We start from the raw sequence: 24,475 nt of genomic DNA, 5'->3' as shown, positions 1-24,475 counted from the left end.
ATTATTCTATGATTCTATTATTCTATTCCAGCAAAGATGATTGGCCCAGATTTAAAGGACAAACCTGTATATTAAGAACTGCAATAGCCAGTTGGGGTGAGAAAAACTGCTTAATCTAGATTAGCCAGTTGGGATTGAGAGTTAGACTGTGTGCTTTTATTTTATTTGTTTTGCTAACTAACTTTGACTTTTTGCTTGTCATTTATAATTGCTTAACATCTATCTGTTGTAGTCAATATGTTTGTTTTACTGTTTATCTTTACCAGAGAGTTTGCCCAAAGTGTCTGGTAAATTGCTCAAGTTTTACAAAGGCTGGGGTATATCCACTTTCATTGATGAAGTGGTGAACCAATTAATAAATTTGCACTGCTCACCTTGAGGTGAGAAGTAAGCTGTTAAGGCCTGGTAGCTGTACACCTATTTATAGTCAATATGATGTATCAGAAAGACATTGTGCCACTGCAAGTCTCTTCACAGTGCTGCCTCTTTTCTGATTTTCTCTGTACTGCAGCAGGCCTGCAGAATAGGGCTAGAGGACAGCTGGGAGGGGTATGGAAGTTGGAAGTGCTAATATTCTGCTCCTTTTCCCCCTGCTCCTCCTAGCAGGGAAAGGAGCAGACTCCCCCAGCCCTGTCCCGATGGGTGGTTGGTGATGGTAGGGCTGTTAGAGGCAAGCTCCCACCCCCACCTCAGGCCACGCCCCTTCTTCCTAGGCCCTGCCCCTTCCCCACTGCAGGGAGGCCGGCCGGCCGGCGCAGCGCATAGCCCCCTCCACAACCACAGGAAACTATCAAACAACCCTAGCTGGCTTGTGACACGTGCACGCCAGCGGTGTAGCCACAGAACTAGTGTTAACCCCACAGCCCTACGCAAATGGAGACCGCTTGCCGTACAACATGGCGGCGCCTATAGGCGCGGAAGATTCCGGGCTGCACGGGACGCTCCTTCCCCTAGGAACAGGGGGACCGGAAGTGTCCGATAGTATGGGCGTTCCGTGTTTGTGTGTGTCCCTGAAGCGTCCGTCGGTACAGGCGGATGCGGGGGCTGCAGCGCGACGGGTTCCTGTTGCCGGAGAGACGCGGGGCCTGGCGCAGGCAGGTGAGGTGCGCATGGGGGGGGGGCTAAGGCCGGGATGAGCTGCTGCGGCGGCGGCTTCCCTGTCGCCTTCCCCGAGCCCCCCCCCCCCGCCTTCTCGGGCTCGTGGGGGCCAGAGCAGCTGGCGGGCGCCTCGTGCTGCGCTGTGGGTGCTGGCGCGTCCCGCTCTCCTGCCGGCTTCAGCCCGGCGCGGTTGGGGCGCGAGTAGCTGGGGGCGTTGAAATCGTTCTCCCCGCTCAGCGCGGTCTCCGTGGGGACTCGGTGTCTTAGCAACGCTGCTCAGGGCCCCTGACTGAGGCAGCTGAAACTGACCTAATTTTCTAGCGTAGACCAGGCCTTAGTCCCCAGCGGGAAGCTGCTGGGAGGCGAGGGAATGCGGGCGAGATCGCTGGTGAAATACAAATGGACGTCCCCACACGCTACATTATGTGGCAGCACTTAACCAAAGTGCTCGGCATAGCCAGAGCTGAAAGTAACGTAACATTTGTCAGGGCTGCTGTTCTACTGCAACCCGGGTGCCTGCCAGCTCGTTAAATAGCTCCCTGCGGGCTTCTGCCACAGCTCAGCTAGCTCTTGTCGGAGCTCTGCATCAGGGCGCACTCCCTTAATTTTTCACTTCTGGGCTCAGCCCTGCCTGTGAGGAGGCTGTGTACAGACCAGCCAATTGTTTTGTAAAGTAATTGATTTAAAACAGGTCAAAGGTATTGTCATTATCTCTTCTCCCCCACCCCCATTATGAAAATTGGCATATGAAGAGGCATAACTCAGAATCATCATGTGACCTAAGGATGTTAAGAGGCAGGTAATTGGGTAATCGTGTAGTCAATACAATTTGCATTGTATCAACTACACAAAATACAATTTGTATTGACTAAGCGATTAGTTGATAAGGGAAGGCACTCAGTAGGAGCTACCGCCAGTGCAGCTCTGCAGTTTAAATGTAGTAAGATCTGGGCACACAGGCCACCCAGCTCCTACTACATTTAAACTGTAGAGCCGCAGCGGGGGTAGCTCCTGGACCTGGTGGGAGCTGGGACTGAGCTGAGCTTGCTTAGTCCCACCTTGTGACAAGTTCAGCAGCCCCTGTCCGTGGGCGGTCCCAGTGGTTAGCTGGGACCCTCCTGCGGACAGGGGCTGCTGCTGGAGCAGCCTCCACTGGCCCCTCCCCCCCTGCACTGCTGCCTCTGATAGGGGCAGCAGCGTGGAGTGGTGGGGGCCACTGGCACCGTGGAGATGCTGCCGGGGGGAACCAGCTTTCTCTCCCCAGCACTACCTACTGCTTCTCCTCCCATTGCTGCCTCTTTTACATGCTTAGACCTATCATTTTTAAAGTTATAACCTGCTGAGTTTGTATACAGGAGGCCCTGACTTGCGACCGCCTGAGTTCCAACCCCCTGCACTTGCAACCATTTTTGTAAGTGAGGAAGGAGCCAGAAACCCCCAACTTACGTCCTCAGCCCGCATTTATGATGGCACACGGCGCCTATCATAAATAAGGGTTCACATTATGACGCCCCGATTTGCAACACTTCCCCCAGAACTAATTGTGTCGCAAGTCAGGGGCCTCCTGTATTTTATTTCTGTGCATGCATCACCCTTATATGTGAAGTTAGAAATATGAAGTGTGAGTCGGTTTATAAATCTAGATATGCTGATGAGGGTCATTAATGATCCTATGAAAACATAATGGCGTGGTACTCGAACCAACAACCTGAAAATAGTCATGTTTTTTCTGCAAGCCTGGATTGTGATTAATCCTTCCAGTATATGTGGCTAAGCTGCCTAATACTGGAACCCATTTTGGTTCTCGTACTTTCTCACTCAAGGTGAGATATTTGAACTGACCACAAAGGATTCCCACCAGAGGCAAAACGGATACAAAGGTAGGACACCAAACAATAAGAGAGTTACCAGAGGCCAGGAGACCTCCCCACTTGCCACACAAGATGCTTGCTGGAAACAACTAAGACTAACCGTGGAAAGAATACAGCCCAAGCTAGGAGGGCTGACTAGCTTGTGGGGAAAAATTAGTACTGTTAGGGTAAGAATTTGCTTGTAACAAGATTCCCCAAAGCTTTCCATCCCTTAAATAAGCAGTCTTTAGTCTTCAGCTGGCTTTTGAAATTGCCTCCCCATGTTAAGAGGATACACATGAAGAAACCTAAAAACAAAGAACTCGAAAGACACAGAGAGCTGTAGACCTAGGCCAGAGAAAACAAATCTCTCTGCCTTGAAGCATTTTACATGAAACAGAGACCAGGGGTAAGGAATATATTTTGTATCAACTTATCTTAGTGTATTAGGATTAGCTGGCATGTTTTGTTTAATTTAGTTTAATAATGTACTTTAATCTCTCTGTTTTCACTTGCAATCACTTAAATCCTTCCTTTTATTCTTAATAAATACACTATTATCAAACCCAGTGTAAAAATTATTCCTGGAGGGAGCAATCATTGTGCATCTCTCGCTTTCATTGATAAAGAGGGTGAACTTAGGAGTTTTCTCTGTGTAAAACTTTTATACAAAGTAGAACGGATTTATTTGGTGTTTGGTCCTTTGGAGGGCTGTGTTCCTGGGTGCTGTCAAGGCCTTACAGCTGAGTTCTTCCAGAGCTGAGCTGGGTCAAGTGTCTGTTTTGCTCTGCTGGAAGGACTGTTACCCTAACTCTGTGCTTTGGCTGGGGGAGACCAACTCATAACAGGTATAAGCTGCCCCAATCATTCTAAGACTTGATAATATAGATGCTGATATTGAGGCTTTAAATGTCAACATTATGAACTATTATGCTGCTCATCAAAATAGTAGAATATCCTAAGGATTTACAATTGCATGGGCCTTTTAACCACACTTGCTGGGGTTCAAGGAGAGGAACATGAAAGCTCTCAGAAGTTTGGGAAATGCTGGTTTGTGAACAATGTCTGTTCTTCGTTATACTAATGTAAATAAATTGAATTACTCTAGATTTACGTTGGTGTAACCAACATCTAAATTTAGATTAGTATCAGTATTTAAAAAACCATTGCTCTAGTGTGTCATTTGCTTTGATCCCTGATTTATTCATCATGAATAGAATTCAGTAAATTTTAAAAATTCCAGTTTGCTTTATGATTCTGAGCTGTATTTAGATCATTATCTGAATAGTAGCAGTTTGATTTTTTTAAAAAAAATTTAGATAAAATAATTTCTGAATAAGTTCTTTAATATGTATCCTTCATCTGTCCCTCCTTTTTTTTTTTTTTTTTTTTTTTTAAAAGATTATGAGAAAATTCTGCAATGCCATTTTGAGTGGGTGAAGTGGAGGAGGATGAAAAATGCTCAAACAAACAGCAGTGACAGTTACTTTGGCCACCCTGTTGGGCATTGCAGTAGGGGGTCTGGTTTTGTGGAAAGTAAATCAGCGTCGGAAAGAAAAGGGCCGTTGTGGTGGTGTCCAAAGTGGAGCTCTGAGAAAGCCAGGAGATGAGGAACTGACAGAAGTGGAGGAGAAGGAGTTGCATTCATGTGCCACTTCTCCCACCACTTCCTGGGTGGAGAAAATCTTTGGTGCAGAAGTAGTGATCGTTTCAGAGGCAGCGGAGTGGGATCGAGTGGAACCATTACTGAAGAAGGAGCTGCAGATGTGGCCAGTGCTTGGGATTGACTGTGAGTGGGTAAGTGATCAAGGTAAATCTTCTGTCCTTCACCCTTGTAGGGCAAAGGCAGCGAATTTATCAGACTTAGAATATTTCTTGCACCGACACCATTTCTAATGGCTAAAGGGGGAAAAAGGCTAAATAATGAAATCTATAAAGCTGTGAAATAGTCAGTCATGGAAAGTGGGGGAAGTCATATAGCTCGAGTCACATCACATTAGACTGGACAGTGCACTAGAGCAGCGGTTCTCAAACTTTTTGGGTTCCGGAGCCCTTTAGATGCGTAAGAATTTATGCAGAGCCCCAGCGGCCCACTGATTGTATGTGTTTTACCTATCGATGTTGGCTGCATTAGACTTCCAAATTTTGTGAAATTTTGTACTTATATTTATCAACTAGTGTCTTATCCATAAATAATAACAATCAAATCATTTACTTGGTTGAGAAACCGTGTCTTCTAAAGTCCCTTTTTTTAAGCCACTGATCCATTCTTAATATAAATAAAATATTATTGTGTGTTAATTGCGTCAGTTCGAGGCGATTCTCAATTATGCTTTGGAGGCTTTCCAGTTTGTCAACCTTGTGGAGCCCCTGGAGATGTCTCGCGGAGCCCTGAGGCTCCGTGGAGCACAGTTTGAGAAACACTGCACTAGAGAATATACTATATGGAATAATACTCTATTGGACTAGATCACTTAATAGGTCATTTCCATCTATAGTAAAACTCCAGTGGTCCGGCATCCAATGGTCCGGCACCATCTGGAACCCGGAAGTGCTCCAGGCAGCCGGACAATTGGAGCTGTTCTGCCCCTGGCTTCCCTGATTCAGGCGCTGCTGAAACTGTCCAGCGGCTGACTCGGGGAAGCTGGGGGCAGCGCATCTGGAGTGCTGCCGGGTTGGTCTCCTAGCATCGCCCCTCGGCGCTGCTGGACCAACCCGGCAGCACCCCAGCTGCTCTGCCCCAGACTTCCCCAAGTCAGCCGCTGCTGAAACTGACCAGTGGCTGACTCCGGGAAGCCCGGGGCAGAGCACCCCTGCCCCAGACTTCCCCGAGTCAGCTGCTGGTCAGTTTCAGCAGCGGCTAACTTGGGGAAGTCTGGGGCAGAGCAGCTGGGGTGCTGCCGGGTTGGTCCCGCAGCGCTGAGGGGTGCATCCTCTCCCCACTCCACCCCAGATCCCTCTTGGCCCCCCCCTTCTGATAGTCCGGCATATCTGATAATCTGGCACTCCCTGGGTCCTAAAGGTGCTGGATTATCGGAAGTTTACTGTATAATGCCTATGATTCTGTTGTTGTTTGTAAGGTACCCACCCAGATGCTAATAGTCTAACACCAGCACTGTTTGCTTCTGTGGTTTCAGGTATCAGTGGAGGGAAAGGCCAGTCCTGTAGCCCTCTTACAGATGGCTTCTTCCAGTGGCTTTTGCGTTCTTGTTCGATTGCCCAAGTTGGTCTACGGTGGACAGACTGTCCCAAAGGCTTTATTGAACATCTTGGCAGATAGCAATATATTAAAAGTTGGGGTAGGATGTTGTGAAGATTCTTGCAAATTACTTCAGGACTATGGTATTGCAGTCAAAGGCAGCATAGACCTCCGGTACCTAGCCATGAGACAGAGGTGTGTATTTGTAGACAACAACAGCCTACTTGTGGTGGGGCTGCTGATGAAAGGGGGAGGGCAAAAGAGGGCACGTGACCCTGTGGCTCCTGGCCACTGCTATAGTGGGAGCAGCAGCAGCAGCAGGCACTTTAAATTGTCACTGGAGCCCCAGGAGGTGACAGGGGATCTGGGCCAGGCCTGCCACACACAGGGACTGCTCTGGCCAGCTAACAGGACACCATGCATGCAGTGGGCCCTGTGGGGCTGGAGCAGTCCCCAGCTTGGAGCAGGCAAGGAGCTGCTGCAGGCCATACCAGTTAACTGGAACTGGTAAGTAACGATGTGAAGAAGCAGGTAACTGGCTAATTGTGTAGTTGATACAATTTGTATTGTATTAGTTGATAAGGGAATAAGCACTCAATCCTGGCTCACACTGGCTCTGCAGTTTAAATGTAGTGGGAGCTGGGCCCAAGCAGCCTGGCTCTTATAACATTTTACCTAGAGAGGTGCAGCAGGAGTAGCTCCTGTACCTGGCCCAACCTGGGTCTGAGCAAACCTGGCTCAGACCCAGCTCATGCCAGGTCCAGGACCTACCCTGCTGTGGCTCTGCAATTTAAATCTTGTAAGAGCTAGGCCGGCTCTTACTACGTTTAAAATGCAGAGCCACAGTGAGGGTAGCTCCCGGACCTGGCGTGAGCTGGCTCAGTCCTGGCTCGCACTGGATCCAACAGCCCCTGTCTCCACTGGGACTCCCCACAGACAGAGGCTACTGCCACGAACACAGGCTGGCCGCGAACACAGGCTGCTCTGGGCTTCATGTTTACCAAGCATCACCCATTAAGGGTGATGCTTAGCGGTTACTTTCCTGGTTGGTATTAGGTGAAACAGCTTTAAGAGGAAATTGGTTGAGATCTTCTTCTTCAAAATTAACCAATGACCTAAAGAAGCAAGAGGTATGCTAGCTTCGCCAGTAAAGCTTGAAGATAAGCTGGTGTCCTGTTCCTTTAGTAGTCGCTGAGTCACACACCTTCTAATCATATACTTCAGTAGTTACTCTTGTTCAAAGAGACCCAGGGTGGGGGTATCAACATTTTTCAACTTGATTAGTGCTTTTATCCATTTATTTGCTTTTGTTTATTACACTGAAGGAAGGATTTGCTCTGTAATGGACTCAGCCTCAAAACTCTAGCTGAGAATGTCCTGAACTGCCCACTCAACAAGTCTCTTCACCTGCGCTGCAGCAACTGGGAGGCTGAAGAACTAACTCAAGACCAGGTGTGTCTTCTGATTGTAGTTCTTTTGTGAGGAGAAATAGTGTTGTGGCTAAAGGACAGGACTTGGAGTCAAGAGAACTGGGGTCTGTTCCAGTTCTGCCCCAAACAAATTTGATCTCTGACTTCGATCCAGAAACTTCATCTCTCTCTACCTCATTTCTTTAAATGGGGATCAGTTCCTGTCTCATGGGTTAGAGGGGGTTCAAGTAGGGATGTAAGTGAGTAATCAAGGCTTAAACGCCAGTTCTTCCAGCACCGTCTCTGCTGTGCCACCTGTATCGTAGCCTGGTGGGCCCAGGCTCTCCTTGGGCAGAGGCTGCTGCAGCAGCAACCCCTGTTCACAGTGGCCTGGGCTGGCAGGGCTGCTGGACCCAGCGCGAGCTGGGATTGAGCAAATCTGGCTCAATTCTGGCTCATGCCAGTCCAGGACTGCTGCAGCTCTGCTTTTAAATGCAGTAAGAGCCAGCTGGCTCTTACTACATTAAAAATGCAGAGCTGCAGTGGTGCCTGGCTCTCTCCTTGCTTGTGCTGGGTCCAGGACCTACTCCCGCCACCCCTCTGCAGTTTAAATGTAGTAGGAGCTAGGCTGTCTGCGTGCCTGGCTCCGCTGCATTTAAACTGCAGAGCTGCAGCGGGGGTAGCTCCTGGGCCTGGCGCAAGCTGGGACAGAGCACCATTCCTTATTGACTAATCATGTAGTCGATGCAAATTGTATTGACTACACGATTAGTCAGTTACCTGCCTCTTAACATCCGTAGTTCAAGGTTTAATCTTTGGAAAGCTGTTTATTTGGATGTAAAGGGATTCTCTCTCCATAGGGAAGCTCTAGGGAGCTGGTAACTGCTGATCTGCAAGTGTTTTGTGAGTGATCTGTGTCTGGTTTGGTGGTTTAGCCTGGAAGGTGGTAGGCACACTGGCCCTGATCCCGCAAAGTTTGCTTAGCTCCAAGCACTTTAGTAATCCCATAGGCTTGCATGGAACCACTCATGCTTAAAGGACTTCGCTGCACAAGAGCCTGTGTGCTCAGCACTTTAAAGGGTTGAGCCTGTAATGAACAGATTATCATTGAGCTCTTTGAGAGCAGGGAGGAGGTAACCTGTAAATCTTTTGTCTGTCTGCCTCTAGAGACAGTCTGTCTGTATGATCATCTTGACTGATGCACAATGGAAGGATTAGAGTGAGCACATGTAAATATTGTCTTCTGAGCTCTGCTTGTCTGTCTTCACTCCTCTTCTTAAATTGATTTTGTAATCTACAATATGGTTCCCTCTGATTCCCCCTAGTGGTCATTTGGGTACACTACAAATTACTGCAAGGGCTTCAGATTGCAGAATGAAATGGAGGGTCAGAGGTTCTAAGGAGGGAGCCCTACAAGCTCTAAACCCTCCCTTCACCGCTCAGTGCTGGAGCTCTTTTTGTGAGTGCCTAAGTGAAGTAAACACTGCTCCCTCTTTACCTAGACAAGGTGTTTCACATTTGCTGTTTGGGGGAACATGTCTCAGGTCCTCACAAAGATGGTAGCTCTCCTTCTGCACATGACACTGTGCTCTGGTTCTTTTCCCCAGGTCACTTATGCTGCCAAGGATGCCCAAGTCTCAGTGGCTCTTTTTCTCCATCTGTTGGGATTGTTCTTCATCCCTGCTATATCTGGAGGTGGAAATGCTGCTGATGCTTGGAAAAAGGTACTGGGCAAGTGCCAGGGCTTGATGGATATGCCATTCAGAGGGAGAAGTAGCTGCAGCCTAGGAGATGATGGAAATGGAGAGGCAGAGTCCCAGCAGAAACCAAGGAATCGGAAGTCTGCAGCTATTGGCCAATCCCCAGTAAATCAACAAGTGAAGGATCCCCGCAAACAGAAGAGAAAGCCCTTGGGAGTGGGATACTCTGCAAGGTAATTGCATGACCTTGTGCACCTTAACTAGTACTGGTGTTCAATAACTAACCCTGATAGTTAAATGTAAGATATAAGCGCTGGTTAAAAATGAGTTGGATGTGCTTACCAAAGGCTTAAAAGCTTCAGAGGGGTAGCCGAGTTAGTCTGTAACAGGAAAAACTTAAGAACAACAAATAGTCTAGTAGCACCTTAAAGACTAACAAAACATGTAGATGGTATCATGAGCTTTCGTGGGCACAACCCACTTCTTCAGATGACAGGAGTGTTGGATGTCCAGATCCAAGAATAAATAAGGGAAGGAGGAGGGTGGGGGGAGGGAGAAAAAAAGACAGTGAGTAGATAAACTTCAGAGGAGTAGCCAAGTTAGTCTGTAACAGGAAAAACTTAAAAAACTACGACTAGTCTAGTAGCACCTTAAAGACTAAAGAGTTACAAGAGGCTGATAAGAACCATTAGTTTGCACTTGAAAAGGAAGATGTCTAACACCAGATTCTACACAGACATCAAGAACCATTAGCACCTTCGTTGGTTGGTTGATAATGTGGGAGCCATCCGATATGCCGGTTCATACCATTTGCATAAGAATTAAACTTGTGAATGAAGTTAAGTTCCAACCCTTCTCCCTGTATTTGGCTTGTGGAATTGTTCTGAAACAAAACGGCAACTTGGAGATCCATTAATGAGTGTGCAGGAAGATTAAAGTGTTCTTCAACAGGTTTTTGTGTGTTGCCTTTTCAGATATCTGATTTGTGACCATTAATTCTTTCCCGTAGAGACTGTCCAGTTTGGCCAATGTATATTGGGGCATTGCTGGCATTTGATTGCATAGATCACATTAGTGGATGTTCAGTTAAATGAGCCTTTGATTTGGTGGCTGATGTGATTGGGTCCCGTGATGAAATCACTTGTGTAGATGTGTGGGTACAGCTGGTACCGGGGATGATTGGAGAGGTGGAGGTTCCTGGATGATTATGATGGAGGTGTGTTGCATGGTTACTTGAAATAATTTGTTCTCAATCTATTGTATACAGCAGTGGTCCCCAACCTTTAGGGGCTGCTGGGCGTCCGGGGGCAGGGCCGCACATATGTTACGCGTCCGGGGGCAGGGCCGCACATGCGTCACATGCCAGGGGCCGGCACTGGCATGTGCCGCAACCCCGGGGCAGGGACCGCCCAGGCACCTGGGGCCGGCACCGGCATGTGCTGCGACCTTGGGGCGGGGCCGACACCGCGCTTGTGCCTCGACCCTGGGGCAGGGGCCGCCTAGGGCCCGCATGCGCCACAACCCTGGGGTAGGGGCTGCCCATGTGCCCGGGGCCGGCACTGCGCTTGTGCCGTGCACCAGGGCCAGGGACAGCCCATGCACCCGGGGAAGGGATTGCCCATGCCCCATGTGCCCAGGGCCGGCACCGTGCATGTGCCACGTGTCCGGGGGTGGGGCCGGCCCAGATTGTTCTGCAGGTGCACATAAATGGCCCGGCGGGCGCACATAAATGGCCCAGTGGGAGCTGCATTGGGGACCATTGGTATACAGTCAAGCCCTAAGGATTTGCTCCAATCCCGCGGACAGACAAACACCTACAGGATCTATATAGAGCATTCTTAAAATTGAAATAGCCACCTGGAGAAGTGAAAAAACAGATCGACAGAGCCAAAAAAGTACCTAGACGTGAACTACTTCAAGACAGGCCCAAAAGAGAAAACAACAGAATTCTACTTGTCATCACCTAGGCTACGTCTAGACTGCAAGCCTCTTTTGAAAGAGGCTTTTTCAAAATATACTTTTGAAAAGCCTCTTTCAAAAAAGAGTGTCTAGACTACAATCAGTATTTTTGAAAAAGCAAGACGCTTTTTCGAAAGAGAGCACCCAGGCAGTCTGGATGCTCTTTCGAAAAAGCATAGTTTGCATTACATAGCGCCTTTTTACAAAAGAGCACTTTCGAAAAAAGGCATTATTCCTCATAAAATGAGGATTTATGCGGTTGAAAAAAATTGCTGTGTTCTTTCAATTTATTTTTCAAAGAACGCGGCAGCAGTCTAGACGCAGGGGAAGTTTTTTCGAAAGAAGGCCACAGGACTTCTCGTTGGTGAAAAGTAACCTACATTTTTAAACATCAGGAGTGTTGTTTGCTTTAAATTCTGAAATTTAAGCCTGTTGTCAATGGTGGTTTCAACAGAGGGTTTAAAGTTCCCGGTTTTATGGGTTTTGTTGATCTGGAAAACAGATCTTTCACAGTCAATATCTGTTCCCAGAACATTCCGTCACTAAGGATTTTACAGCCCTGGGTGACAGTCTGTCCTGCCAGTAAGATGCTTGGCCCATAAGAATATGTTGCTGTGGGCTAGAAGTGTGTGTACTCTTCTGACTTAAAGGATGCTGGATGCATGCAGCATCAAATATGAAGGTATATGCAGCTCAGTTTCTGGGATCCTGTTTATTTTTAATTGTCTCCATGTTCACTCTGTTTCACAGAAAATCTCCCCTGTATGATAACTGCTTCTTGCACGCACCAGACGGACAGCCTCTGTGTACCTGTGATCGGAAGAAGGCCCAGTGGTATCTGGACAAGGGCATTGGAGGTACATATGCCAGTTATCATATTAGTCTGTATCTAGGTAAGAGATTTTTTTTTTGCCATATTTGTTGGCTAGAAAATGATACTTTTGAGAAGGGACAGGTATGACCATAGATGCAATTACTGGAGATGCTGAGGAAAGGAATAAATAGGATGTGTCCCCTGACTTTGTGAATAGTTCATTTAGCTTTCCACCTGAAATTCTTCTGTAGCTGTTTAAGATCTCCCTTTCTGCCTCCACCCTTCCAGAGTTGGTGAGCACAGATCCCTTTGTTGTGAAGCTGCAGTTTGAGCCCTCAGGACGCCCTGAGTCCCAAGTTGATTATTATCTGACAGTCAAGGAGAACTTGTGTGTGGTGTGTGGCAAGAAAGAGTCCTACATCCGGTGAGTTTTTATGCAGGGCAGAAAGGAAAAAATACATCTGGGAGAATAAAACCCAGAGCCGTGATCTAGTTCAGTCTCTATTATAAGGAACTCTGTGTTATTTATCAATGGGAGGTAAACTGGATACAGTCATGCTTGTGTAGAATTCAGTGTATATTTTGGGTAGGCTACAGCCATTAGAGCATGGGTGGCCAACCAGTTAGACACTGAGAGCCAAAATAGCTGTGGATAGTAATGCAAAGAGCCAGGCACCCCTCTTCCAGAGGCAGGCGTGTGCACATCCATGCACCCTGCTCCAACCCAATGCATCCACCCCGACCCCAGAGCCAGGCACCCCCAGCTGCCCCGCTGTAACCCAATGATTTTTTTTATTATTTTGTAATTATGCCTCTTAGTTGCACAACTTTTACCTTAGAATTACTTCCACCACTTGAAATCATTGCCCTTCAAAATAATCAGCCATCAAGTGAAGCCAGTGGAAAAGAAAACCAGTACCCCACATTTATCAAAGTAGCACTCAATAATTCTTCACATTTTAGGACTCATGAGTGTTACATAGAGAAGCCTGTGTCTGCAAACTTTCAGGCTGGTTCACTCTAAAGGGATGAGCTGCGGAGGGTGGTTCAGGCTTTATTGAAACATTTCATGCTCAACAGATCCTGTAGCTACAACACTCCATGGCTCAGGGATTTCCTGCCTTTCAGCATGCGTTGGAGGATCACCTCAGTCCTGTTGGGAGCACTAATTCACTTACACCAGCCATGGATCCGTTTGTGCTTCAGGTTCTTTGGCTGATATTCATTCCCACGTGCCCTGGTGCGTATTTGCTGGTGGCTTCATGGTGACAGCTGTGCACGGCGGCTTTGGAAGATATCTGCAGGTCTGAAGGGGGGAGGGATAGCTCAGTGGTTTGAGCATTGGCCTGCTAAACCCAGGGTTGTGAGTTCAATTCTTGAGGGGGCTATTTAGGGATCTGGGGCAAATCTGTCAGGGATGGTACTTGGTCCTGCTGTGAGGGCAGGGGACTGGACACAATGACCTCTCAAGGTCCCTTCCAGTTCTATGAGAGGGTATATCTCCATATATTATTATGTGGTATGGAGAGGGTGAATAAAGAAAAGTTATTCATTAGTTCCCATAATATAAGGACTAGAGGACACCAAATGAAATTAATGGGTAGCAGGTTTAAATCTAATAAGCGAAAGTTCTTCTTCACACAGCGTGTAGTCAACCTGTGGAACTCCTTGCCAGAGGAGGCTGTGAAGGCTAGGACTATAACAGAGTTTAAAGAGAAGCTAGATAAATTCATGGAGGTTAGGTCCATAAAAGGCTATTAGCCAGGGGGTAGGAATTAGGAATGGTGTCCCTGGCCTCTGTTTGCCAAAGGCTGGAGATGGAAGGCATGACACAAATTGCTTGATCATTGTCTGTGGTCCATCCCCTCCGGGGCACCTGGCACTGGCCACTGTTGGCAGACAGGCTACTGGGCTAGATGGACCTTTGGTCTAACCCAGTACAGCCGTTCTTATGAAGGACAGGCTGGTGCTTGGAGGCCGCCCCAAATTGTCCTCAGCTGCAGAGGGGAGGCTGTGATGCGCAGCAGTAGAAAGGATCTGCTGCTGGGCAGTAGAGGTCCCAGGCAGCCTGCAAGCAACACCATGCCAGCACCCCTCAACAACATGCCTGGGTCTCACCAGAGCCACCGCCGCAGCCATGCACTTGTCCCTCGGGGACGTGCACGCAGAGCGCTGTGAGCAGTCCGAGCGCACGGCTCCGAACTAGCAAGAGCCACATTTCTTTGAGCAAAGAGCCACGGGTTGGCCACCCCTGCATTAGAGGACCACATGATCATATGTCTCTGGAAAAGTTTCATGTGGGACAGGTTGGTTTATTTATTTATTTAAATATTTTTACCCTACCTTTCTACAGTTAAACTCCAATGGTCCAGCATCTGATGGTCTGGTACTCCTGATGGTCCGGCACCATCAGGAACCCGGAAGTGCTCCGGGCAGCCGGACCATTGGAGCTGCTCTGCCCTCAGGTTCCCCGATTCAGCCGCTGGTAAAACTGACCAGCGGCTGAATCGGGGACGCGTAGGGCAGAGCAGCTGGGGTGCTGCTGGGTTGGTCCCATAGCGCTGCCCCTCGGGGCTGCGGGACCCAACCCGGCAGCGCCCCAGCTGTCCCTGATTCACCTGCTGCTGAAACTGACCAGCGGCTGACTCCAGGAAGCCCGAGGCAGAGCTGCTCTGCCCCGGGCTTCCTGGAATCAGCCCCGATCAGTTTCAGCAGTGGCTGAATCAGGACGCCTGGGTCAGAGCAGCTGGGGTGCTGCCGGGTTGGTCTCGCATCGCCAAGGGTTGGCGCTACCAGACCAACCCGGCAGCGCCCCAGCTGCTCTGCCCCAGGCATCTGGATTCAGCCGCAGTTGAAACTGACCAGCGGCTGACTCCAGGAAGCCTGGGCAGAGCAGCTCTGCCTTGGGCTTCCTAGAGTCAGCCGCTGATCAGTATCATCAGCGGCTGACTTGGGGACACCTGAGGCAGAGCAGCTGGGGTGCTGCTGGGTTGGTCCCACAGCGCCGCTCTTCGGCGCTGTGGGACCAACCCAGCAGCACCCCAGCTGCTCTGCCCCAGGCGTCCCCAAGAGCAGCTGAGGTGCTGCCAGGCTGGTCTCACCGCACCAAGGGTCGGCGCTACCTTACCAACCCGGCAGCACTCCAGCTGCTCTGTTGCAGGCGTCCGGGATTCAGCCGCTGCTGAAACTGACCAGCAGCAGCTGAATCAGGGACGCCTGGGACAGAGCGGACTATCGGAAGGGGGGGGCTATGAGGGATCTGGGGTGGCATCCCCTCCACCCCAGACCCCTCATAGCCCCCCCTTCCGATAGTCCGGAAAATCTGATAATCCGGCACCCCCTGGGTTTACTGTATTTCAAATATTCAAGGCGGCTTACATTCAGTGCAGTTGACATTCCTTCCAGTAGAGGGCAGTCATGTTTACATTGGCAAGCAAGCTGTATTCAAAAACACAGAATGCAGTACAGTCTATACTAGGGGTGGGCAATAATTTTTACCCAGGGGCCGCCTCTGATGGGGCAGAGCCTAAATGGGAAGGGGTGGGGGAGCGTGTCAAGCCTCTTGCAGGGCATGGGTGCATAGTGGGAAAGGGGGGCAAAAGGGCTCTCTCACCCCTTCCCATTTAGGCTCCGTCCCTTCCGGGGTGATCTGGAGCTACTTAAGGGCCCATCATTTGTCTTTCTTGGGGTAGACAATGTTCCTTCTTTGAAATCAGTTTCTTTGTAAACTTCTGGTTTGGGAAGTGCCTCTCCCTGCTTCACTGCTCAGCCCCCTGCTGTGAGGTGTAGTTGAAGTTGTAGTATATCAGTGGTTACCAACCAGTAGATCGGGATATACCAGTAGATCTTGGAATCTCTGACAGGTGATCTGACTCTTTTGGCCAGGAAGCTATCAAGTCTAGCACTTCAGTTGCCCCACTGCCCTGCTGCTCCTGCCCCTGCCCTCTGCCTTGGAGCTGCCCCGCCCCTCCCTCCGGGAGCCTCCTGCTTGCTGTGCAGGATGTGGGAGGGAGAAGGAGAGTGCAGATGTCAGGGTGTCTCTCCTCCTTCCGCTCCTGTACCCAACTCCACACAGAGAGAAGGGGATGGAGGGAGCTTGGCAATGCAAATCTCTGTTACTTTCACACTTTGTGTGTGTGTGTGTGTGTGTGTGTGTGTGTGTGTCTCTCTCTCACACTCACACTCACACTGTCCTGCACTCTCATCTCCTGACCCAACACACGTGTGTGTGTTTGGGGGGGGGGGTAGTTGTTACTTCTTGTACTGCCTGCAAAGTGGGTTATTTTTGGGTTTTGACGGCTTTGTGCATTTCATAATTTTTCATTTCTCTCTTATGCTTAAATTTAATTATTTGAGTAGTGAATTTTAAAATGTCTAACTGGGCATGGCCGGAGTCATTATACCTATGGTTACGCTGACCATATGTCCCAGACAGTCATGATTTTAAATCCCCTGTCCCGGTGTCCCTATACAGTATTGAAATGTCCCAGAAATCGGTGGGTGGAGGAGAGAGCCCCAAAGCTCCCCGCATATGCATTTTCTGCACGCTGCCATTTCTAGGGTTGCCAGGTGTCTGGTATTGACCCAGACAGTCCGGTATTTTCGCCTCCTGTCCGGTTTAAAAAAAAATTCAGAAAATACCGGATACCTAAAATGTCTGGTATTTTCTGACTTTTTCCTGGCTAGGAGGAGAAAATACCAGACACCTGGCAACCCTAGACCACGGCAACTAGGCCCAGACCCCAGCCTTCCATTTCTCCCCCCACTCCGGGCCTCCGACACCCCCAGACTCCCTGCTTACCTGGGGGGAGGCTCAATGAAGAAAACAAGATGGCTGCTGGCAAAAACCCTCAAGACCTGAAGCAAGGGCAAGCAATGCCTTCCCTGGGTCTTAGTGCTCAACGTCTTTCTATCCCTGTTCTGACTGTATGCACTTAAAAGGGACATGCTGTTTTATTTGCTTAATAACTCTCAGGGTCCTTCTTTTTTTTCCTCAACAACTTTGGTCTTCTCCCTTTTTACCCCTCCCCCCCAACAGAATTCTCCCCTCCCCCTGGTGTGTTTTTTTTTTGGGGGGGGAGGGGTTGCAGTGGGGTGTTCAGTATTTTTGGTTAAACCATCTGGGAACCCTAGCCATTTCCCTTTCCCCAGCTGGGCAAGCCTTGCAGCACTTCCTGGAGGCTTTCCCTTTTGTTCCCATTGGTCAGGACCTGACCAAGCAGAGCAAAGGAGAACGCCCCCAGAAAGTTCCTGCAAGGCTGTCCTAGCTGGGGGAAGGGAACAGGTGGTGCGCAGAGTTTGGCCAGTGGGAGCAAAGGGCAAAGCCCCCAGGAAGTGCTGAGAGGCTGTGGGTGGGGGTGACATGTCCGAGCCTGGGCGGAGGGGTGGGGCTGGAGCTGGCTCGTCCCACAGGGCTCAGTGACCACGGGCAGGACACTGACCGGATGTGTGTGGCGGCAGGAGACATGGCTGCAGCGCAAGACCAGCCCTGGGTGCACTCTGAGAGGCCCAGCGAGCTGCCACCTGCCAAGAAGCATCCCACACCCAAAGCCTAGGTGAGGTGAGCAGCCCCAGGGATTAAGACCCTCCATGTTGCCTGGCCTTGGACATGACCAGCCTGTAACTAGGGACTGTGGGTCAGTAGGATTTGTCCTCAGCCAGGCTGGGGCAGCTGCTATGCACCTGATTAGTGGGTCTGCTCTGTACGTGGCAAGCTGAATCCTCAACACATTATTACCGCTGGGACTAAGAACAACAGTCTGTCCAGTTAGCTGTGTGATCCAAAGCAGTAATGAAACAAGTGCTGGAATACTCAGAACAATTTTTGCAACATTTGCATACACAAGTGATGGGTAGATCAACTGGATTTTAAGTCTTTTTTTTTTCTTCTTTTTCTACTCAAAATCATTATACTAATTAGGCAGAAGAAGTTGATACATGCTTTACATGGAAAACCCGTTGCCAGAGTGCAAGCTATGAGAAATTAACAAAACTGATATTAAACTATAGTCATAGTGTCCGCTGTCTTCCCATAAAATTTCCATTCATTTGAAATCCATTACTAATCTTGAGGGTAGTAAATTTTTGGTATTCTTGGAATTTGAAATCAGTTAAAATGTATATGAAACAATACAATGTAAATAGAATATTTAATAGGCAGCAGTGCAACAGCAGTGATGAAAAGGAGGAGGGGAAAAGCTCACCACAAGGTGATGTGGATGGGTGTCCTTCTCACCCAGCCCCAAGTGCTTCAGAGTGGCAGGAGCTTGGCCCCTACCCCGGCTTTGCATTGCTCAGCTCCTGCCTACGGCCACCTGCTGGGAGCTGCTGCCAGCCCAAGTGGGTGAGCAGGGCCTTCTGCTCCAAGCTGCTGGCACTAGCCCAATTTATAGGGCAGAGATACCCCAAGAGCCAGGAGTCAGCACCAGCTCCCCACAACAGCCCCTTCCCCTACACACAGTGGTACCAGTGCCAGCACATACTCTGCCCCTGCAAACAGCATGACCACACACCTTGCCCCTGAGCACACCACCACCTCCACACCCTCTGCCCCTGCCCACAGTGCTACACCCAGTGCTCCCCACACCCTGTTGTGCCACCAGAGCCTACTCTCACATCCTGCCTTTGTGCATAACACTACCACACATATGCTGCCCATAGTCCCACTTTCACATACCCTGCCACTACATGGAGCTTCTCCAGCACACTCACTCTATGCCCTTAGGCACAGCACCACTAGTACACCCACCTCTTCACACACCCTGCCTCTATACCCTTCACCATCTCCACACGCCCACTCCCGACATACAGTGCCACCAGCATCTCCATACACATGCTGCTCCTGGATGTGACTGGCATTTCTCTCCAGTCCCTGAGAAAAGCAGAGCCAAGGAGTCTCATGCTGTCCTTGCCTGCAGACACCACTTCTGCAGCTCCCAGTGATGAGTAATGGGCAGGGCTCGCCAAGCGGCGGCGAGCCCTGCTTGCCAGCTGCATGGAAACGCACGCTGCGCGTGCATAGACCACACTGTGTGGCCCCGCCGGGCTAAAATCTGCACGCCACAGGCGAGTAGATTGCCTAAATTTGTCGAGCCCTGGTAATGTGGAACCGTGGCAAGTACAAACTGTGGGATCAGTGCCTGTAGATGAGAGGCAGTACGTGGTGCCATGGAGCCATTGCTGTACATGCCAGCTGCTTTCAGGAGTGGTACAGGCTAGGGCAGGAGTAAGACTGCCTTAACCACACTGCTCCACCACCCGGACACCATCTCAGTTGTCAGCCTGCTCCCTGAACCTCTGTCCCAGCCCTGAATCTCCTTCACCCAACCTCCTGCCCCAGATGTGAGTCCCCCTACACCCAAACTCCTTTCCAAAGTTTGCACCCTAAACCCCCTCCTTGGATCCCAATCCCCTGCCCTGGGCTAAGCCCAGAGCCCCTCCCACACTCCCAACCCCTTGGCCCAAGAACAGAGCCGACACCCCCATCCTCTACCCCCACCTGGTGAAAGTGAGTGAAGATGGGGGAGGAAGGGAGTTGGAGTCAGAAGGGTGAGGCTCAGAGAAGGGGTGGAGCAGGGGCAGGGCCTCAAAGAAAGGGGTGGGAAGGAAGCGGGGGAAGGGTGTTTGGGTTTGAGGGAGATCTTACATTTCACTTAAATTGAAAAAAGTGATCTTGTGGTTAAAAAGGCTGGTGACCACTGTAGTATTATGGTTTATTAACAAATACATACAAACATATTCAACAAATACATAGTTCCATAACCATGTCTGTATACATATCACATAATGACCATCAAGTTCAGAACATTACAGACTTTCTTAAAAGACCTTATTTATTATATGTTGAGAGTATAATAATATGATATGTAATAATTTGGTTTAACTGAACATTTTGGAGATGTAAGCCATCTGTTTTCCGTGTCGGTGTCCAGTTCTTGACAGTCACACTTGAAAGTGGGCACAGTCTTGCAAGAACTGATATACAGGCAGTCCCCGGGTTACGTCAATCCGACTTAAGTCGGACCCCTAGTTACGAACGGGGGGGGGGGCGCAGCTAGTGTGGGGTGCCTCCCCCACTGTCGCCGCCTCCGGCGGCGCGGGGGGCGCTTCCCCCCCAACAGACCAGGGAGACGCTGAGCTAGTGCCCCCCTCCCCTCAGCAGACCAGGGAGACACAGAGCGTCTGTTCTCGCCGCGGAGGATGCGGGCGGCGGGACCGCCGAGACGCGCCGTGGTCCCGCCGCCTGCGTCCTCCGCGGTGAGAAAAGCCGCTCCGCGTCTCCCTGGTCTGCTGTGGGGGGGGCTGCTAGTGCGGCCCCCCCCCCCCCCCAGCAGACCAGGCTTTTCTCACCAACGCCTGGGGTAGAGCAGCTGGGGGACCAACCCAGCAGCACCCCAGCTGCTCTACCCCAGGTGTCCCAAGTCAGCCGCTGCTGAAACTGATCAGCGGCTGATTCCAGGAAGCCCGGGGCAAAGCAGCTCTGCCTCGGGCTTCCTGTAGTCAGCTGCTGGTCAGTTTCAGCAGCGGCTGAATCGGGGGCACCTGAGGTGCAATATGTACCAGTTCCGACTTACGTACAAATTCAACTTAAGAACAAACCTACAATCCCTATCTTGTACGTGACCCGGGGACTGCCTGTATATGCCTTACTTCACACACAAGTAGCCCTTTTGAGATTAAGACAACTCAACAAGTACCATTAAACGTGTGCATAAGTACATGCAGGATTGGGGCTTTTGTTAGGAATTCTTTTGATGCATTGGCCAGGACAAAGTCTAGTGATGTGTCTGCAGGGCTAACAGAAGTAGGAAACAAACATTTATTTTTATCATTAAGGTCATCAGATTGGCTATTGAGTACAGATAGAGAACTATCTTTACAGGCACTTTTCTGACTCTCTTTTTTAAATAGCTTTAAAAGTGTGTTTGTCCTCTCCCCCCCCCCCACTTAAAAATAATTAAAATTATCCTCTTATCTTTACAAAAGCACAATATACCCCTGGGCTAAGACCAAAGGTGAAAAGTTCCAGCTTCTGGGACAGTTTCTTTTCTATTTCAGGCTTTGTCTACTCTTCTAAAATTAAAGTGTAGCCACAGCAGCACTTTAAAGTGAAAGTATGGTCATGGCACACTCTGTGTAAATCATCTTTATGAGGGGAGTAGCTAATAGTGCTGAGAGACTGTTTACAGTAGCGCTTTACAGTGCTGTAACTTGCTGGGCTCAGGGTGGGGGAGTTGAGGATTCACACCCCTGAGCCAGGAAATTGCAGTGCAGTAAAGTTGCAATGTAGACTTAGTCTCAGTGTTCCGTGGGGTGTGTAAGTAGTCGCTGATGGCAGCAGTCTGAAAACTTAGTTAAGACTGTGACTGTTTCCTTTCCAGGAAGAACATCGTACCTCACGAGTACAGGAGACACTTCCCCATCCAAATGAAGGACCACAACTCCCATGACGTATTGCTGCTTTGCACTTCCTGCCATGCCATCTCCAATTACTATGACAACCATCTCAAGCAGCAGCTGGCAGAAGAGTTTGGTGCTCCCATTGGCTCTGAGGAAGGGGTGCGCCTGCTGGAGGACCCACTGCGAAGACAGGTCCGGTCAGCGGCCAGGGCTTTGCTGAATGCTGACAGCCTGCCCGATGCCAGAAGGGAGGAGCTACTGCAAGGAATAAAGGACTTTTTTAACACAGAGACCATTACATCAGAGATGCTCCAAGAAGCAGCAGGCTTGGAAATCAGGTACCACAAGAGCCCAGTGATTAGATCTAACATTTCAGCCATTTGCATGTGTACATTTGTAGACTTCATTTACAGAAAAGGACTGTAAATGCCCTGATGCATAATCAGTACAACAGTCACAAAAATCCCTGCTGCGTTTGTAGAGCGAAGTAATAGATATGCCTAGCGCCTTTAAAAACACCACCTGTTGTTTTAATCTCCCTGTAAAACTGGGCCAGAGTGTAACTAAATGTGTGTTTACACAGGGCATTGCAAACAGTGCTTCAAAGCTCCCTGCAGGGGAACCTCTGCACCCATATGCTTGTAAGGTTGGGTTGATAGATTACAACATGTTTCCTGCTGTGAAAGGCTTGCTGTCTCTTACTCAGGTTATTGCTTTGCTGAAGGCACGGGCATTAGTCCTGCAGACCACTCTCTTGGCCCAGCTAGCCTGGTTAGCTTTGTGTTTAAGTGCTTTGGGTGAGTGGGTATCCAGCACCTCACAGTACGAGGAGCTTTGGGAGGCCCAGAGTCTCGTTATAGGCTTGCATGAAACCAACCCCCTTGTGTCTTGGCAGGATTTGTAATGAGAGTTATGTGCCACATGGGCTGAAGGTGGTACAGTGCCTCGCCAAAGGGGGACTGCGCTCGCTTATGCAGCTGGAGAAGCGCTGGCGGCAGCACTTCCTGGACACCATGCAACCGAAGCATCTCCCAAAGCAGTGGTCAGTCAGCCACAATCACGGGAAGCTGATCCGAAAATACGGGGAAGACTTTGAGCTTGAGCTGTCATGAAAGTGAATCCAGACAGCGACCAGAGGAACTATTTGACTTTCATGTCCCCATTGGAGCTGCAGTCTCCTGTGGGATGGCCCAGCGAGATTCACATTGTCAGCAGGGGCTCCGCTGGGACTTGACACTACTACCGAGGGTTAAATCATGTGACATGAATGTTAAAAGATGGTTTGGAATTTTTAACCATAGTCTGAATGGAGCTACTTTGTTCCCCACCACATTGTTGTACAAAGATGGGGCCTGTGTGTATCCAGATATGGGCCCTTCTATTTTTATTAGACACTTTTAATCCAGAGAGGAGGTGTTAAGGAGATGTCTCTGTTCAAAGAGACCATAGAAAAATTAGCACTTTCATAACTGTTCTGACTTCTCCACCATCTTTGGTCAGAGATGAACAGGGCAGATTCTGCCAGAGAGAGGTTCTATCAGCATGAATTTGTGATTACCAACCATCCCGTGAGAGGTGTGTTACATCCAGTTTGTTGTCCTAACCACAGTGGTTAGCTTCTTCGCGTGGGTTAGGATCCTTTTTGTTGTTTCCAGGTGCTAGTGTGGACAGAGTGCTCTCATCCCATGGCTGTGCCCCCAAACTAATCCATAGTTCTGCCCCTACCACTTTCTTTTGGTGCAGCCCAGCTGCACCCAGATTAGCTTTTCTCGAAGGAAAACTTCCCTAAAGAGACATTCCTGTTTTGCTGAGGAAGAATTGCAAACGGGTTTCTCAGTCTTCTGATGACATCTTAATGAAAATAACATCATTTGTGACTCAGTGTGGGAGCGTGAACAGTGAGAAATCTATTTCAAAACAAAACACCCTTCAGACACACAGCACGTGACTATTAAAATGTTACTTCCCAGTATAATCTTCCTTTATAGATACCTTGATAAATAGCTTTTGTCAAGCATCCTTTCTCATCGGCGTAAAATTGGGTCAGCTATCTTCTAAAAGGACATTAGAAGGTAAAAAAGATTTTTTTTCAAAGAAATACTATTTTCTAGGCATCTGTGCACAGAATTAGAAGCCAGGAACTCCAGAGTGCCAATCCTGGTTGTGACACTCATTTGCTTTGTGGCCTTGAACAAAGTCACACAATGCATCTGTGCCTCAGTTTTCCCATCTGTAAAATGGAGTTAATAATACTTACCTACCTCACAGGGATGTTGAGGCTTAATTCATTAATATTTGTAAAGTGTTTTGCAAATGTAAGCTATTATGTAAGGATTAATTATTACTGTTGATTTTTAAATGTGTTTCTGGCTGTTTCTGTACAGCATTGGTGTTACTGCCTGGTGTCAGATTTTAGTTGTATATAGCTTCTTTTAAATAAATAACCCTTTCTATGAAATGGAGTTTGGGTTACTCAGAATCTCCTTCTCCACTAACTTGCCCCTCTGACTTCTTAGCATCTTCTGTTTATCAGCCCATATAGTTCAAAAATTAGCACTTAACTGTTCTGACCCCTCTTTCATCTTGGTGGGAAATGAACAAGGCAGATTCTACCAGAGAGAGGTTGTATCAGCATGAATTTGTGATGACCATGTTTCTCACAAATGGTGCAGTCCTGCTTGAATTACACAGGTCCTTACAAACAAGTTTCAGTAAAATCTTTATGCCACATCACATTAATCTATATGTGTTCTGCTTCTTGCAGAAAATTATTCTGGAAAAAATTGAGGGTTTGTTTTATTATTAAAATCCTGGTCTCGTTTCAGTCAGTGACAAACTTTCAGTGGAGATAGGATTTCACTCGCCAGAGGGAACACTTCTTGTATTCATTCTTCTGTAGGAAGGACATCTTAATGGATAGGGCACTGTACTGGGACACTGAAGACCTTGCTTCAAATCTTGGCTCAAACACAGGTTTCCTGTGGAACTTGTGCAAGTCACTTAATTTCTCTGTCTCAGGTTCCCCATCTGTAAAATAGTGATTATGA

General features: G+C 48.9%; 1 protein-coding gene across 4 annotated transcripts; it reads left to right on the top strand.

Moving 5' to 3' along the window:
* Positions 1-914: 914 nt before the first annotated feature.
* EXD2 (exonuclease 3'-5' domain containing 2) lies at positions 915-23,886 on the top strand. 4 transcript variants are annotated; one of them, XM_075927341.1, is made up of 9 exons: positions 918-1,103; positions 4,350-4,745; positions 6,086-6,342; positions 7,473-7,599; positions 9,164-9,489; positions 11,966-12,072; positions 12,318-12,453; positions 21,410-21,766; positions 22,324-23,886. In XM_075927341.1, exons 2-9 carry the CDS (start codon positions 4,407-4,409, stop codon positions 22,538-22,540), a joined length of 1,866 nt encoding a protein of 621 aa, XP_075783456.1. In that variant the 5' UTR covers positions 918-1,103; positions 4,350-4,406; the 3' UTR covers positions 22,541-23,886. The 4 variants fall into 4 exon arrangements, with proteins under 4 accessions (XP_075783457.1, XP_075783456.1, XP_075783455.1 ...); XM_075927340.1 differs by having other exon boundaries at positions 919-1,098; XM_025188291.2 differs by lacking the exon at positions 918-1,103 and adding an exon at positions 2,091-3,357.
* The last annotated feature ends 589 nt before the right edge of the window (positions 23,887-24,475 follow it).

The sequence above is a fragment of the Pelodiscus sinensis genome, chromosome 4 (genome assembly GCF_049634645.1).
Source record: "Pelodiscus sinensis isolate JC-2024 chromosome 4, ASM4963464v1, whole genome shotgun sequence".
NCBI lineage: Eukaryota > Metazoa > Chordata > Testudines > Trionychidae > Pelodiscus > Pelodiscus sinensis.
Note: the sequence above shows the minus strand (reverse complement) of the source record. Positions and strands in the feature narration are given on the sequence as shown.